The 12,040-nt window shown below is 54.3% G+C and overlaps 5 protein-coding genes across 5 annotated transcripts; 1 reads left to right on the forward strand and 4 right to left on the reverse strand.

Moving 5' to 3' along the window:
• Positions 1 to 513: 513 nt before the first annotated feature.
• Positions 514 to 1,521, reverse strand: G647_03841 (uncharacterized protein; the record flags this gene model as incomplete). The annotated part of the gene is made up of 1 exon (XM_008728186.1): positions 514 to 1,521. One exon carries the CDS (start codon positions 1,519 to 1,521, stop codon positions 514 to 516), a length of 1,008 nt encoding a protein of 335 aa, XP_008726408.1.
• A 975-nt stretch (positions 1,522 to 2,496) lies between these two features.
• On the forward strand, positions 2,497 to 3,960 carry G647_03842 (uncharacterized protein; the record flags this gene model as incomplete). Its single annotated transcript, XM_008728187.1, has 1 exon — positions 2,497 to 3,960. One exon carries the CDS (start codon positions 2,497 to 2,499, stop codon positions 3,958 to 3,960), a length of 1,464 nt encoding a protein of 487 aa, XP_008726409.1.
• A 291-nt stretch (positions 3,961 to 4,251) lies between these two features.
• On the reverse strand, positions 4,252 to 5,516 carry G647_03843 (uncharacterized protein; the record flags this gene model as incomplete). The annotated part of the gene is made up of 2 exons (XM_008728188.1): positions 4,252 to 4,615; positions 4,735 to 5,516. The coding sequence occupies 2 exons, from the start codon at positions 5,514 to 5,516 to the stop codon at positions 4,252 to 4,254; spliced, it is 1,146 nt and encodes a 381-aa protein (XP_008726410.1).
• A 1,038-nt stretch (positions 5,517 to 6,554) lies between these two features.
• G647_03844 (uncharacterized protein) lies at positions 6,555 to 7,326 on the reverse strand (the record flags this gene model as incomplete). Its single annotated transcript, XM_008728189.1, has 2 exons — positions 6,555 to 7,086; positions 7,235 to 7,326. The coding sequence occupies 2 exons, from the start codon at positions 7,324 to 7,326 to the stop codon at positions 6,555 to 6,557; spliced, it is 624 nt and encodes a 207-aa protein (XP_008726411.1).
• A 1,277-nt stretch (positions 7,327 to 8,603) lies between these two features.
• G647_03845 (uncharacterized protein) lies at positions 8,604 to 9,551 on the reverse strand (the record flags this gene model as incomplete). The annotated part of the gene is made up of 2 exons (XM_008728190.1): positions 8,604 to 9,438; positions 9,490 to 9,551. 2 exons carry the CDS (start codon positions 9,549 to 9,551, stop codon positions 8,604 to 8,606), a joined length of 897 nt encoding a protein of 298 aa, XP_008726412.1.
• Between the last annotated feature and the right edge of the window lie 2,489 nt (positions 9,552 to 12,040).

Here is a 12,040-nt window from a genome sequence, read left to right on the forward strand (position 1 = left end):
CAGACATCTTGTACTGCAACTGTTGCAGCACCTGCGCGAGCGCGAGGTGCCTTGCCCATACGGCATGTTAGCATCGGCTGCACGACCTTCATGATTTCCTGCCATATCCGTCAAATCAGGGAAGTGTTGATCATCAGAAGTTGTGAACAAGTCGGCAAGCTTGTCCGTCAATGCCGGCGCAGCGCTAGGGTGCAGACGAAAGATGCCCCATAAGTGAGAGCACAGGGAGAGTGGAGATGGAACATGAACTGGAAAATCATGGGATTACTCTACGGAAAGATCTTGTAAAGCTTCCGCACACGTGACCAGGAGACATGGGGTGCGGTGATTGGCCATGGATTCGGCACGAGGCTCGCGATAAGCCTCGTGTCGAGCGGCACGTGAAAAGAATCAAAGGTGTATTCTGCTGGGTGGAGAGAACGGTTATCCATAACGACAAGAGGCTCAAATCGCGCAATAGGTATCGACAGAGACCAAAGTACAAGACTACTACGATACTATGGTGCTTGCCGATCAGAATATCTCTCCTTCGTAGGTCATCTTCTCAACGTCGCTGAAGTCATGCGCATCCCTCAGTCTCTCGTACTCTTCTGGGCGCAGCTCGACCATCAAAGGGGTGATTCCTTGACCCTTGGTCCCATGAATGATGCGTTCGAACACGCCTGTACCGGACGGCACCCGGAACTTGGCGGTGCCGTGCCACCAGCTCGCAGAGAAGCCTAGCGCGATCATATATCGCATATTGTCAGACGTGTTGCATACACCAGCGTGCCATAATCTCATGTCTCGGAACAAGATGGAGCCCTTCTTGACCGTGGGATTGATACCGGGGAGAGTCCGCTTCCTCTCTTCCACATATTCATCAGTGATATGTGTCTCGCCTTTTGGACCCGGTGGAGTTTGAGCCTCAGTATTGAAGTGGTGAGTCCCCAGCCAGATTTCTGTCGATCCATTTTCTGCGCTTGCGTCACATGTGTAGACATTTGCAACCACGTAGAAGGGTGCCGGTGGATGGTTGCACATGGCATCAGAATGAACAGGCTGTCTCTTCACACCGTGTGGAAGAGCGTTATTGCCACTGATCATATTCCACGTTGCATTAGGTCCCAGATAGAGGGTGACTGCGTGAAAGAGGAGTTTGTTGAGATAGACATCGTCAAAGAAATATTTCGAGGGGGCCAGCGGAGGGCCTTGCTGGATGTTCTCGGCTCCGAAGTTCTTGTAGAGGTTCTCCTTGCCGAGCTCATTCTTGGTGTCCTCGACCATGAAGTCGTTGATGACATCGAGGTGGTCTGGATCAATCACATCCTTGATTACCACGACGCCGTCTCGATGCATCCCAGAAAGGAATAGTTTGATATTGGCATCGTTGAAGCGCCCGGCAGCCTTCTCCTCGGATGAAGGAGTCACTTCAACTGGGGTGTTCATATGCTTGGCGGGCAGACCGGGCATGTACTCATCAGGAAATGAGAGCTTGCCGTGCTTCGGTTCAGTCTCTCCGTTGGTTCCATTGGGCGACATTCTGATGACTCGATAGCGGGAGTTCTGCAGTATATCTTGATTGCCTCGAGGTTTATGGCCAAGGCAAAAGACACAGACAGTTCAACAAGACTTACACGCTGGTGATATAGACCAGGGCGGCCTCTAGATGTAAACATCATCATTCACAAGTTCTTCATTCTGAGGTACCATGCCACGACCAGAAATGGACGTTCCATTGCCGGACGGTCATGTCCGGGCACCTGACCAGGAGACACTTTTTCGACACGGATCGAATGCGTCAATCTTCCGTGTAACCTGCCATCGCGTCGACTTTGGTGGGGACGATGATGGGATTGGCAATTGGGACATCACTGTCGTCGTCATGCGGAGGAAATCGTTTCACACGATAGCAACGCCTCTGTTTATGGTGGAGCAGACAAATATAGGAAGGGGTGATAGAGGAATGAGAAACCAGGCGTGCCAAGCAAGGAGAAGGGCGCCAAGAGTGCACCAGCCTTGATTCCACTTCCCCGTACTAACCCCGAGAGCTCTGCTACGGAGGAGGACATGTCCAACGTTCGCCGTCCCATCATATCTCAAGTCCCAGCTCATGGTCATGTCTGTCCTAAGGCAGCTTCATCGCCAACAGTCGGAATAATGCTATGACCTACACGCGCGAAGCAGGCAAACATCACGCTCTGACCATGTGACGATGACGCCAGAGTCTGGTGTGCTCTAAGAATGCCGCAGTGGACCGTGCAGGCCGTGCTCGCCCCTTACCGCGTTGACGGCCAGTGCTCGAATGCTCCGGGCCAGGCGAGAGCGTTCTCAGCGCGACGTGACTGCGGTTGAACAATTCCAGTCGTCGAGTCTGAACCATGTCCCCTCCTATCCCTTTCCATCTGTCCGTTCTGCTGCCTGAAATCTGATTCTAGGTGTAGCTTTTTCATTGCATGACCAGCCGGTCGACTCAACGCTACACTAATTAAGTCTTACAGCACACACGCACTTGAGATGGAGCAGGCCGTCCCTCTTTTACACGAAACATACTTGGAGAACGTGGCGGAGACGTATCCTCACCCTTTACCCAACGACCCATCCGTACCAACACGTCGACAATTGAAACCCGAGCAATGGAAATGGACCCAATTCAAGCACATGTTGAAAAGCTGCCTCGGTGGCGTCTTACCGACCTACATGCACCGTAGGGGAACGGCCGGCAGAAAGGAACCCCATCCGACAGCCTACCTTGACGCCCTGCGCGGCTACGCAGCTCTGATCGTTTTCTTCTACCACTCGTTCCCTCTCCCCAGCATATGGGTGTTCCAGAACTTGTTCTTCCTCCGCGTCCTCTTCCGCGGCGGGCCCGGCATGGTGGCCATTTTCTTCGTCATCTCCGGATACGTGCTGAGCTATCGTATACTCGTCATGACACACAATAGGGATCCCGCCAAGTTGCTGGATTGTCTTGCCTCGTCGACGTTCCGGAGATGGCTCAGATTATACGGCAGTACGGGCGTCGCAACGTTCGTAGCCATGGCATTCACTCAGCTGGGGTGGTTTAGGCCCCACGCCACAGAAAGAAAAGACACACTCCATGATCAGTTGTGGGACTGGTTCAATGACTGGCTATACTCGAGCGACCCGTTTGCGCCTCTCCAAGGGTGGATCGACGGGGGAGCGTTCGGATCCAGGTACCTGTACCAGATGTGGACCATCCCCGTGGAATACCGAGGCAGCATGGTGGTGTTTGTGTTTTGCGCCGCGTCGTGCAAACTGTCGACCCGATCAAGGTGGATCGCTCTCTGGACGGTGGCCCTGCTGGCTTACTACTGGCGGGCCGTGTACGTCGCGGAATTCCTCGCGGGCACATTCATCGCAGACCTAGCGCTGCTTCGACACCCCGAGCGCGTCATCGGTAAACTCTTGCCCCAAGCGGAAACAAGCGAGAAGCAGCCAACAGCACCACCGGGTTGGTGGCAAGCCCACGCTGTAGCAAGCAAACTCGGCTGCATCGTCATGTGTACGGCCGGGCTCTTCCTGCTCAATCAGCCCGACGATCCCGACACCAACCCTGAGATTCCCTACCCGTGGCCCTATCTGCTCCGACTCGTGCCTTCGTGGTACGGCGAAGCGATGTACACTTTTTGGGTCAGCATCGGAGCCATCCTCCTCGTCTTCGCGCTGGATAATTACCCAGCGTTGCAAATTCCCTTCAATTGGAGTTTCTCTCAATACTTGGGTGACCTCTCCTTTGGAATCTACTGCATGCACATCATTGTGGTGGAGAGTCTCTTCAAGCCGATCCTCAACCCTTGGCGCGAGAAGACCCTGGGGGAGGGATATCTTGCCTGTTTTGCGATCGAGGCGGTCGCCACGATATGTGTGCTTTGGATGGCCGACCAGTTCACGCGGGCGGACAAGATGGTCGTCCGGTTAGGGAGGTGGCTGCAACGGAGGACATTCCAGAAGTGGTGACGATGACGCATGCCAGGCTCGGAGTGGTGGAGGTGAAGATTGAAGATTGAAGATGCATCCGCCGAACCGGGTATCATATATGTTGAAGACTACTCAGTATGTACTCGTGCGTACTTTTTGACCCACGTGCCGTCCGACGACAGGAGCGAAGAAATGTACAAACCCAGTCTATGCCTCGTCTGGCCTCACTGTTGAAGTGGACTTGTTAGACGAAAGCGAAGCCATGCCATGATAAGACAACCATAAGATCTTGGGACGACCCTCCCATCCTTCCAACTTACCGAACCCTCCCTATTTCGACAAATCATCACCCCAGACCTTCTTCGCAATCTCCACCTCCAGCCGCAGCTTCGCCCACTGCTGCTCCTCACTCAACTCGTTGCCCTCCATCGTACTACTAAACCCACACTGATGACTTACACACAGCTGGTCCAACCCCTTCTTGCAGTACTTTGCGGCCTCGTTCAGCCGCTGGATAATCGCGTCTTTGTCGTCCAACTCGCCCTTTTTGCTCGTCATGACGCCCAGCACCACGACTTTGTTCTCGGGCAAGTGCCGGAGGGGGCTAAAGTCGCCGGACCGCGCGTCGTCGTACTCGAGGAAGTAGACGTCGACATTGAGGTCGCGGAAGAGCACCTCGGCGACCGGTTCGTAGCTGGACACAGTAGTCAGTGACTGTAGTGACGGAGACGAAGTACGGAAGACGGGGGAAAGAGGTCTGGATGCATGAGATCTTTCCAGGTCCCAACCGGTCCGGAGACTTCGTCGACTCACCCGCCCTGCGCGAACCACTGGCTGCGATGGTTGCCTCTACACAAGTGAATCCCCACCGTCATATCGGCCGGCCTCTTCTCGATGGCCCGATTGATCAAGCTGGCGTACTGCCGCGCGATCTCGCGCGCATCACTCCCATGGCGGGCCTCGGCCTCGGTGCGCATCTTGGGATCGCACAGGTACGCGAGATTGGTGTCGTCGAGCTGCAGGAACCGACACCCCGCGGCGTACAGGTCGCGCACCTCCTCCTGGTACACGCGGGCCAGGTCGTCAAAGAAGTCGTCCATGGAAGGGTAGGCGTCGAGGTCGATCGTCTGGCGGCCGCCGCGGAAGTGCACCATGGTGGGACTGGGGATGGCGACCTTGGTGGTGGCCTGCTCCGCGCCGCCGGCCTCGCGGATCTGCCGCTCCAGGAATTTAAAGTCGTCGACCTGGATGGCCTTGGTGTGGGCCAGTTTGCCCGTGACGACGAGCGTCGGCGGTTGGAACCCGCCCTTGGACGTGTTGGTGCTCATCAGCTGGCCGCGCACCTCGATCCCGTCGAGGTGCTGCAGGAAGTCGAGGTGGAAAAACGCCCGGCGGAACTCGCCGTCCGTGATGGCCCGGAGGCCCGCGTCCAGCTGCTTGCGCACCACGTCGGCGATGTACTTGTCCTCGAGCGGGCGGAGGTCCTCGATCGAGGCCTCGCCATGGGCGATCTTTTCGCGGAGCGCCAGGACTTCTTTGGGCCGGAGGAGCGACCCGACTTGGTCGGCGCGGTACACACCTGTAGGGAGGGGCATCTTGAATCTGCGGAGCGTAGCGTAACAGTTATAGTGACTATGAGACGAGACGAGACGAGACGAGGCAAGTCCAGTAGAGTGGAGTTGAGTCGATTTCCTCAGACACGCTGAAGCACCTTGTTCTCAGCTACAATGGTTCTTCAAAGTTATCAAAGTGATATGCACCGTGTCCTGCTACTATGTACTGTGGTCGTTCTGTAAGCTAAGCTTTTGTCGTTCTTGAAAATTCATTCACCTTGCTCTTGCTTCTGCCAGCCAGATTGCAAGTCTGCAACTGCCGGGGGTCCACACTTTACACTTGTCATCCTTTGGTGACCTTGGTCCATCGATGCGCAGTCATTCGAGTCTCCGAACCGGACTGACCCTAATTACGTCATGCAGCGACCTCGGGAGAGATTGCGGCACCGTAGGGCCGGCTCTGGCTTAACTGGTAAGAACATAATTATCAACCCGCAGCCTGACCGGTGTCGAAGTGCTTAAACTTGAAGGCCACGGCGGTCATAGCCATGCACATCGTCCTCCGCAACCGTGCCCGCTGGATGCCCCGATGCTGACGGTGGCCGATATGTCGTCTCAACTTTCAGGTGTTCGGGTACTCTGTACTCTGTTCTTACTCCCCAGTGTCTTACACCGTATGCGTAGTCGTGCTGACTCCAGACTGTGCAAGCATACGTGGGTTGTGGCTTTAGGGTATTTCGATTTCCACAATGTTGGGGAAATGCAAACACAGTATAATCTTGATTCTTGAATCGAAAGACGAATGGTAATGTGACCAGAGCATGAGTGATAAATTCCTGAGACGAATCCGATCTCACTCACGCTCGGTTTCACTAACTACACTATCTTGCAGCCCGGGGGGCATTGCGCCCGAATCTTCAAACGGAAGCTGCTCAATGACTCAACCCCAGCTCCCTCTCTCCGTCAAAGTAAAGCAAGGCGAAAGTGAGGTGATGATTATTGGCCGTGGTCAAAGAATTCAGGACATCCTTTCGAAAGTAGTTTTCTCTCCTCACCCTCATCCTCATCCTCCTCTCTTACTCACGCACACCGACCTCCCAACCCGCACGCATACCCCAGCGAAACAAACCTCGCCGGATGCACGACATGGAACAACCCCGTAAAGCACATCATGACGGACGCGTCAAACACCCAAAAATACGCCTCTTCCACCCAAATGCCAGACAGAGGCGCCATAAAGACCTGAACCGTACGAAAGACATTCCGCACGACAAGCAATGCCGTCAACCCCAATAGGGACACCACAAATATATGTGATGACCGAGGCCCGCGTTGTCCGACTGCATCTTGCGTGAGTAGCCCACCGCTGTTGCTTCGATCGGTCCGCCGACTCAGGAACACGACGACAAGGATACACAAGACGGCGGCATTGATGGAAAGCTGCAGGAACAGGCTTGCTTTCAACAGAGCGAGAGCCGAGCTGAGTGATGATCTTTTCGCGTCCGGGTCGAAATACGTCGCGCACCCTTGGGCAGTGCAGGAGATGATGGCGCAGGTGAACGCCCAGATGACGATATATGATATTGTTTGGTTCAACCAGGGCAGTAATTCACTGCTGACCGGAGAGCAAAGCAGGAAGGTGTATAGAGGGAGCGCAAATACCGGACTTGTGGGATCGGGGATCGTGTAAGCTTCGTTCTCGAAACATGTGGATCAAGTGCACAATGCACACACACTGCACACTGCAAGGGGGAACTTACGTTGCGATGTAAAACAGCCCTTGGACGACGCTGGCGAGGTCATCTGCTTTATGCTTGTCCGCGGTGATCTCGCGACAGATGAAGCCAGCCATCATGAGAATGCAAGCGCATGGAAGCGGCCAGGTGTACGCCCAGGAACGATACTTCCTAGTCATGGGCATTTGGTATCAGAGACATGTCGTATCTGCAACAACACTGCTTGGCCAACTTTACCTGCTTTGCCAGAGGTGCAAGCCACATGAGATTGCAAACAAGACCGCGAATACGGCAGACGGTCCCTGGGCGACGTCGGCGAGGAATTGGTTGATGTCGGCTGTCGCAAGTTTGGCTCAGTAAGCCGTCGTCCCTGGCATTGTACGCACTTACAGGTTTGATGCATCGTTCGGAATTCGAATCGTGAACGGGTAACCGAGTTGGACAGAGATGTTTCTTCAGTCGACTCGAGTATCAAAATGTCTTCAGGGCGGCAACCGAATTGGACAGAGATGTTTCTTCAGTCGAGTCCAGTATCAAATTGTGTTCGGGGCGGCAAGAACAAGAAAAGTGGCAGGGTAAAGGCCGAGTTTTTCGACAAAACAAACTCAACACTGACGGATCTCGAGGACTTGTGTATGGAGTATCAAATGATGAAATGCCCGAGCAACACATGGGTGGTGTGCTTCGTTCTCAGAAAGGAATCAGCCTTGCGGTCGCCAAGCGACAAGGTTGACTATTAATTCGTCGACATTGATGCCACGAGGAAAGGCTCCATCGCCGTTGCAGCCAAGCACATTCAGGGCCAAGTAGCATTCGCCCAACAGCGCCGCCGAGTCAGCCTTGCCATGGAGCCTGGAACACATCTTCCGCAGTAGCCACAAAAGCCAAGCAACTGGCTGGGTACTGCTGAATACGAATACGCCAGCATCGTAGCATGGCACCAAAAGTAGCATAACCAGAGGAACTATTCCTCCGTTTAAGACACCACGAGGCTGAATTGCCAGAAGAGTTGCAAGCGAGAAGTCCATAACGGTGCGGAAGAGGATCGGTCCGCGTCCATCCGATTGATGCCATCATCAACGCAATGGGCTCATGCATGCTATCAGAGGGCCGTCATCAGGTTGGTGGAGGGAGGGAGACCTGCGCTTTGTTGAGACATATATGCAGTAGTCTCTTCTCATCTCGCGACACGACGGAGAGAGAAGTGAGCACCATCTCGACGTGCAGTGGAGGGACGGTGGAGGAGATTGAAGAGCCCGTCGTCCTATCGTACCTTACTGGGACAAATAATTCCTGAGTGCCGACTCTGGTCAATCCGGTTGAGCGCCATGACCGGGCAGTACGGCATCTTGTACTAGGCCTTTGGGTTGTCCGATTATCTCGACCCTCATAGTCATCCATGGGTCTCGATGTCTTGCAGCGGTAATGGAAAACTGGATCCTACCGGTGTCTGCATGTCAGATAGAATAGTGCTGTACCCTGCCGTCAGTTCAAGTGCCTCAGGCCCTTCCGACGGCGATGGCTTCGTGTCCAGTGCTAGGTTGTTGAGCACCGCCATCGGGAGCAAAGCGCCATGCCAATCGTTGTACGAATACGTCAACTCAAAGTGGATTCTTCCTTGGAGAGCGTGTCCAAAGAGGTAGTCGGGTGTGCCAAAAGCTGCGCTGTGGAACACCAGTACAACAAAGTAGAGCAGCCCGATATTCTTTCCCCAGAACCCATCTAGATCTGTTTTGTGGAGAGCGGCTCGGATCTCCCGCAGGATTGATGTGCCGACGGCTTCGGAGCGCCAGTGTCGATGGTTTTCCACCGCTCGAATGAGGAGCAGTGAGGTCAGTCTGCATGCTTCGTAGACATGGTCATTTGAGGATGGCAGGTCGGGCACCACCGAGGATGGCATATTGAATATGCGCTGGTGCAGCGAGTTCAATAGGAGGCTGTTTGGCGGCGCTTGTTGGGCTGCAGGCGATGCATTGAGCCGCATCCATGTTTTGATCATCGACTGAGTCATCTGCAGGAGAAGCCGAAGATGTTCTCCATCCACGAATGGGAACGGGTCTTCACTGAGGTCTTGCCTTCCGTCGTAAAGAGGCGAGTAGAGCTCCGGTTCGGGATGGGTACGTGAGCGCCATCGGTCTTCGAAGACACGCTCGTATTCGCCGAGCAGCGTACGTGAATCCGCCGGCGGTGCCAGCCCAGACGTCGGTATGCCGCATCGTCTGGCAATCCTGTTAACGAAGTAAGCTTAGGACGATGACCAGAGCGATATTCCCGCCTACGCAATGACAGTGATGACCCTGAGGATATCCTTGCAAAACCTGGAATCTTCAAACATCTTCATTTTGACGGCTTCTCTGATGAGGACGGCGTATGCATTGCGATGCATCAGATCTTTGGGTAGAGTCGCGTCAGCCACGGTTGAAGAGATTCTGCGGGAGATATTGAGGCTACGACTTCCACGGACGCAAAAGCTGCTGGCAATGGCGAAACGTGTTCCCGGGGGAGAACAACTTACATTCCTCTGCTCCTGCCAGCTCTCCTCGAACCTAACATAGTCAGCATACACACACACTCGCAAGTTGCGTTGCCCTTGCCTAGCACCTCGACCTGGCGTGCAGAAGGCCCAGGGGATCCACATACCAGAGCGCATGTAGCCAGGCACGCGATAGCAGAAATGGAGGTGATTATCGCGGCTCGAGATGCATCCTGGACGCTCTCACGTACGAGACGCATAGCTTCCACTTTCAACGCCGTTGTCGTGGCGGAACTTGATCCGGTCGTCAAACCATCCAGATGGACAGAACACATCAGTAACATTGCTGTAAAGAATGTACCGTTCTTGGTCCCCTGCGGCCAGATGGTCTGTTGCATTGTTTTCTGGTTGTAGACGATGAATACTTTCGAGGTAGCGGGCGATGTTAGCTGGTGTTGCCCTCCATGCAATGGGGATCGGAACAGGCAACGGCGTGAGAAGCAGGGGCCTACCATTGTGTTTGACTGCATCTAGGATGCCGGGGTGCTGATCTTCGATGGGGAGCTGTGGAAGGGTATGGAATGGATCCATCTGGGAACCATAGAAGATGTTCCCAGGACGATTTCGCCGGCGACGTGCATGAGTCTTGGGACAGGAACATTAGGTAAGCATTGTTGGCTGTGATAACAGGACGTACCTGGCCGGTTTCGCGCCTGGTCTTATGCAGTTCGCGGGTAGTATGGGCGCGGATCTGGCTGATACCTTTCTTGTTAAGAGCGCCGTCCGAGCCCATCAGCACAAACTCGAATTCGGGGACGCCTAGTGGCCCCTTCTTCTTCGCAGCGTTTTCATTGACGGATCCTCCGACGTCGTCGGCAGCCATGCTTTTGCAAACTCCCTATGGAGACAAGCGCGGCGATCGGAGGCGATTGGGTGGTCGAACTCTGAAGAGATGCTGGCCCTCCCTGATGTTGTCCTGGTGCCCTTTAAGATGTTTGTTGACGAGATAGCTTTTTCAGATGAGCGCGCGGTACATTGTAGGCCTCTACAGATTCAAATGTGTCGCTCAGTCAGTCGTAGAATCGTGACTTGTCGCGAAATCACCTTTTTCATGCCCAGAAAGCTGAGGCAGCTTCGTACAGGAGGCGGCCAGACATGCGGGGGTGGTTCACAGACACCATGAAGACGAGACGATGCTGAAGCCAATCAATGCCGGCTACATGCTCCCAGCCTGATGTCGGTGGCTTATCTCCACCTCATGTAAGCACTGTGCTGTGTACGACCTTTTACCCTTTTCAGCCGCCTCGGCCAAAGGATGGTGCCCTTTTCGTGGTCCCTGTGCTGCTGAGGAAAGCGGCCCACCAAACACCGCTGCTATCTGCGACCAGGCAGCCCAAGGCAAACACCTCAGCGACATTGCCCCTGGTTTCGTCATTATAACATCTCCGGGATCGATAATGTACCAGAACCGTGCAACTTGAGAGGGTTCATGTCCTCGAAGACCTCGACTCCACCATCTTTAGTAGCTCGTCGAACTTCTCCAGCAGCCTTTCATGCTCCTGGCTAAGACTCCTGAAAAGCCGTTCGAAATGATTCCTGCTGCTGATCGCCTCGTCTAGTTCCTCCTGCAACGACCGCATTCTGAGATTTGCTTGCGCAAGAGCCTGCTGCTGGCGGACTCGAAATGCTCTCTGCGCCGCGCGATTTTGAGCCTTCCGCCTCTAGATAACATGGCATTAGCCTGCGACTCGGACTCGGTTGCTCAGGAAGAGAACCGGAACTCACTTCGTTCCTGCTGGCGATGGTGCTGACAGGATCAAACGTGGCGAATGGATCGTCTGAATGACTTGATGAACACGGTGTTGGATCCGTGCTTTCGTCGACGAAAGATATTGCAGGACTGTAAAAGGCAGGCCCAGCCTGACCTAGGCTAGGTTGGCCATTTGATAACGAAGCCATGCCTAGCAGGGTCTGCGGCAACTCGAAATAGGTGGCGTCCAAGGCTGGTTGAAAAGGTTCAGACGTCTGTGTGTGCATCTTCGTGCTCCAAATCGTGCCTGGTGACATGTCACCCTGCATTGAAGAGCACGCTGACGTCGCGGGGCTCAGATCAACAAGGTTATAGAAGGTCGGACATCTTCCACAAAGACAAACACCCAGGCAATTGTCAGGCAAGGACATATGCAAAGCTCCGCACTGGCTCTGCTGGTCAGGGTCATACCCGCTGTTGCCGGCTGGTGTTGCCATGTAAAAGAAGTGGCCGACTTGATCGAGCAAACTCGTGATTATCGACGTGATGGTCCTACAGGCTGGCTTCGATGTGACTTTTGAATGAAACTGGGATTGTGAGAGAGAAG

The sequence above is a fragment of the Cladophialophora carrionii genome (assembly GCF_000365165.1).
Source record: "Cladophialophora carrionii CBS 160.54 unplaced genomic scaffold supercont1.3, whole genome shotgun sequence".
NCBI classification, from domain to species: Eukaryota; Fungi; Ascomycota; class Eurotiomycetes; order Chaetothyriales; family Herpotrichiellaceae; genus Cladophialophora; species Cladophialophora carrionii.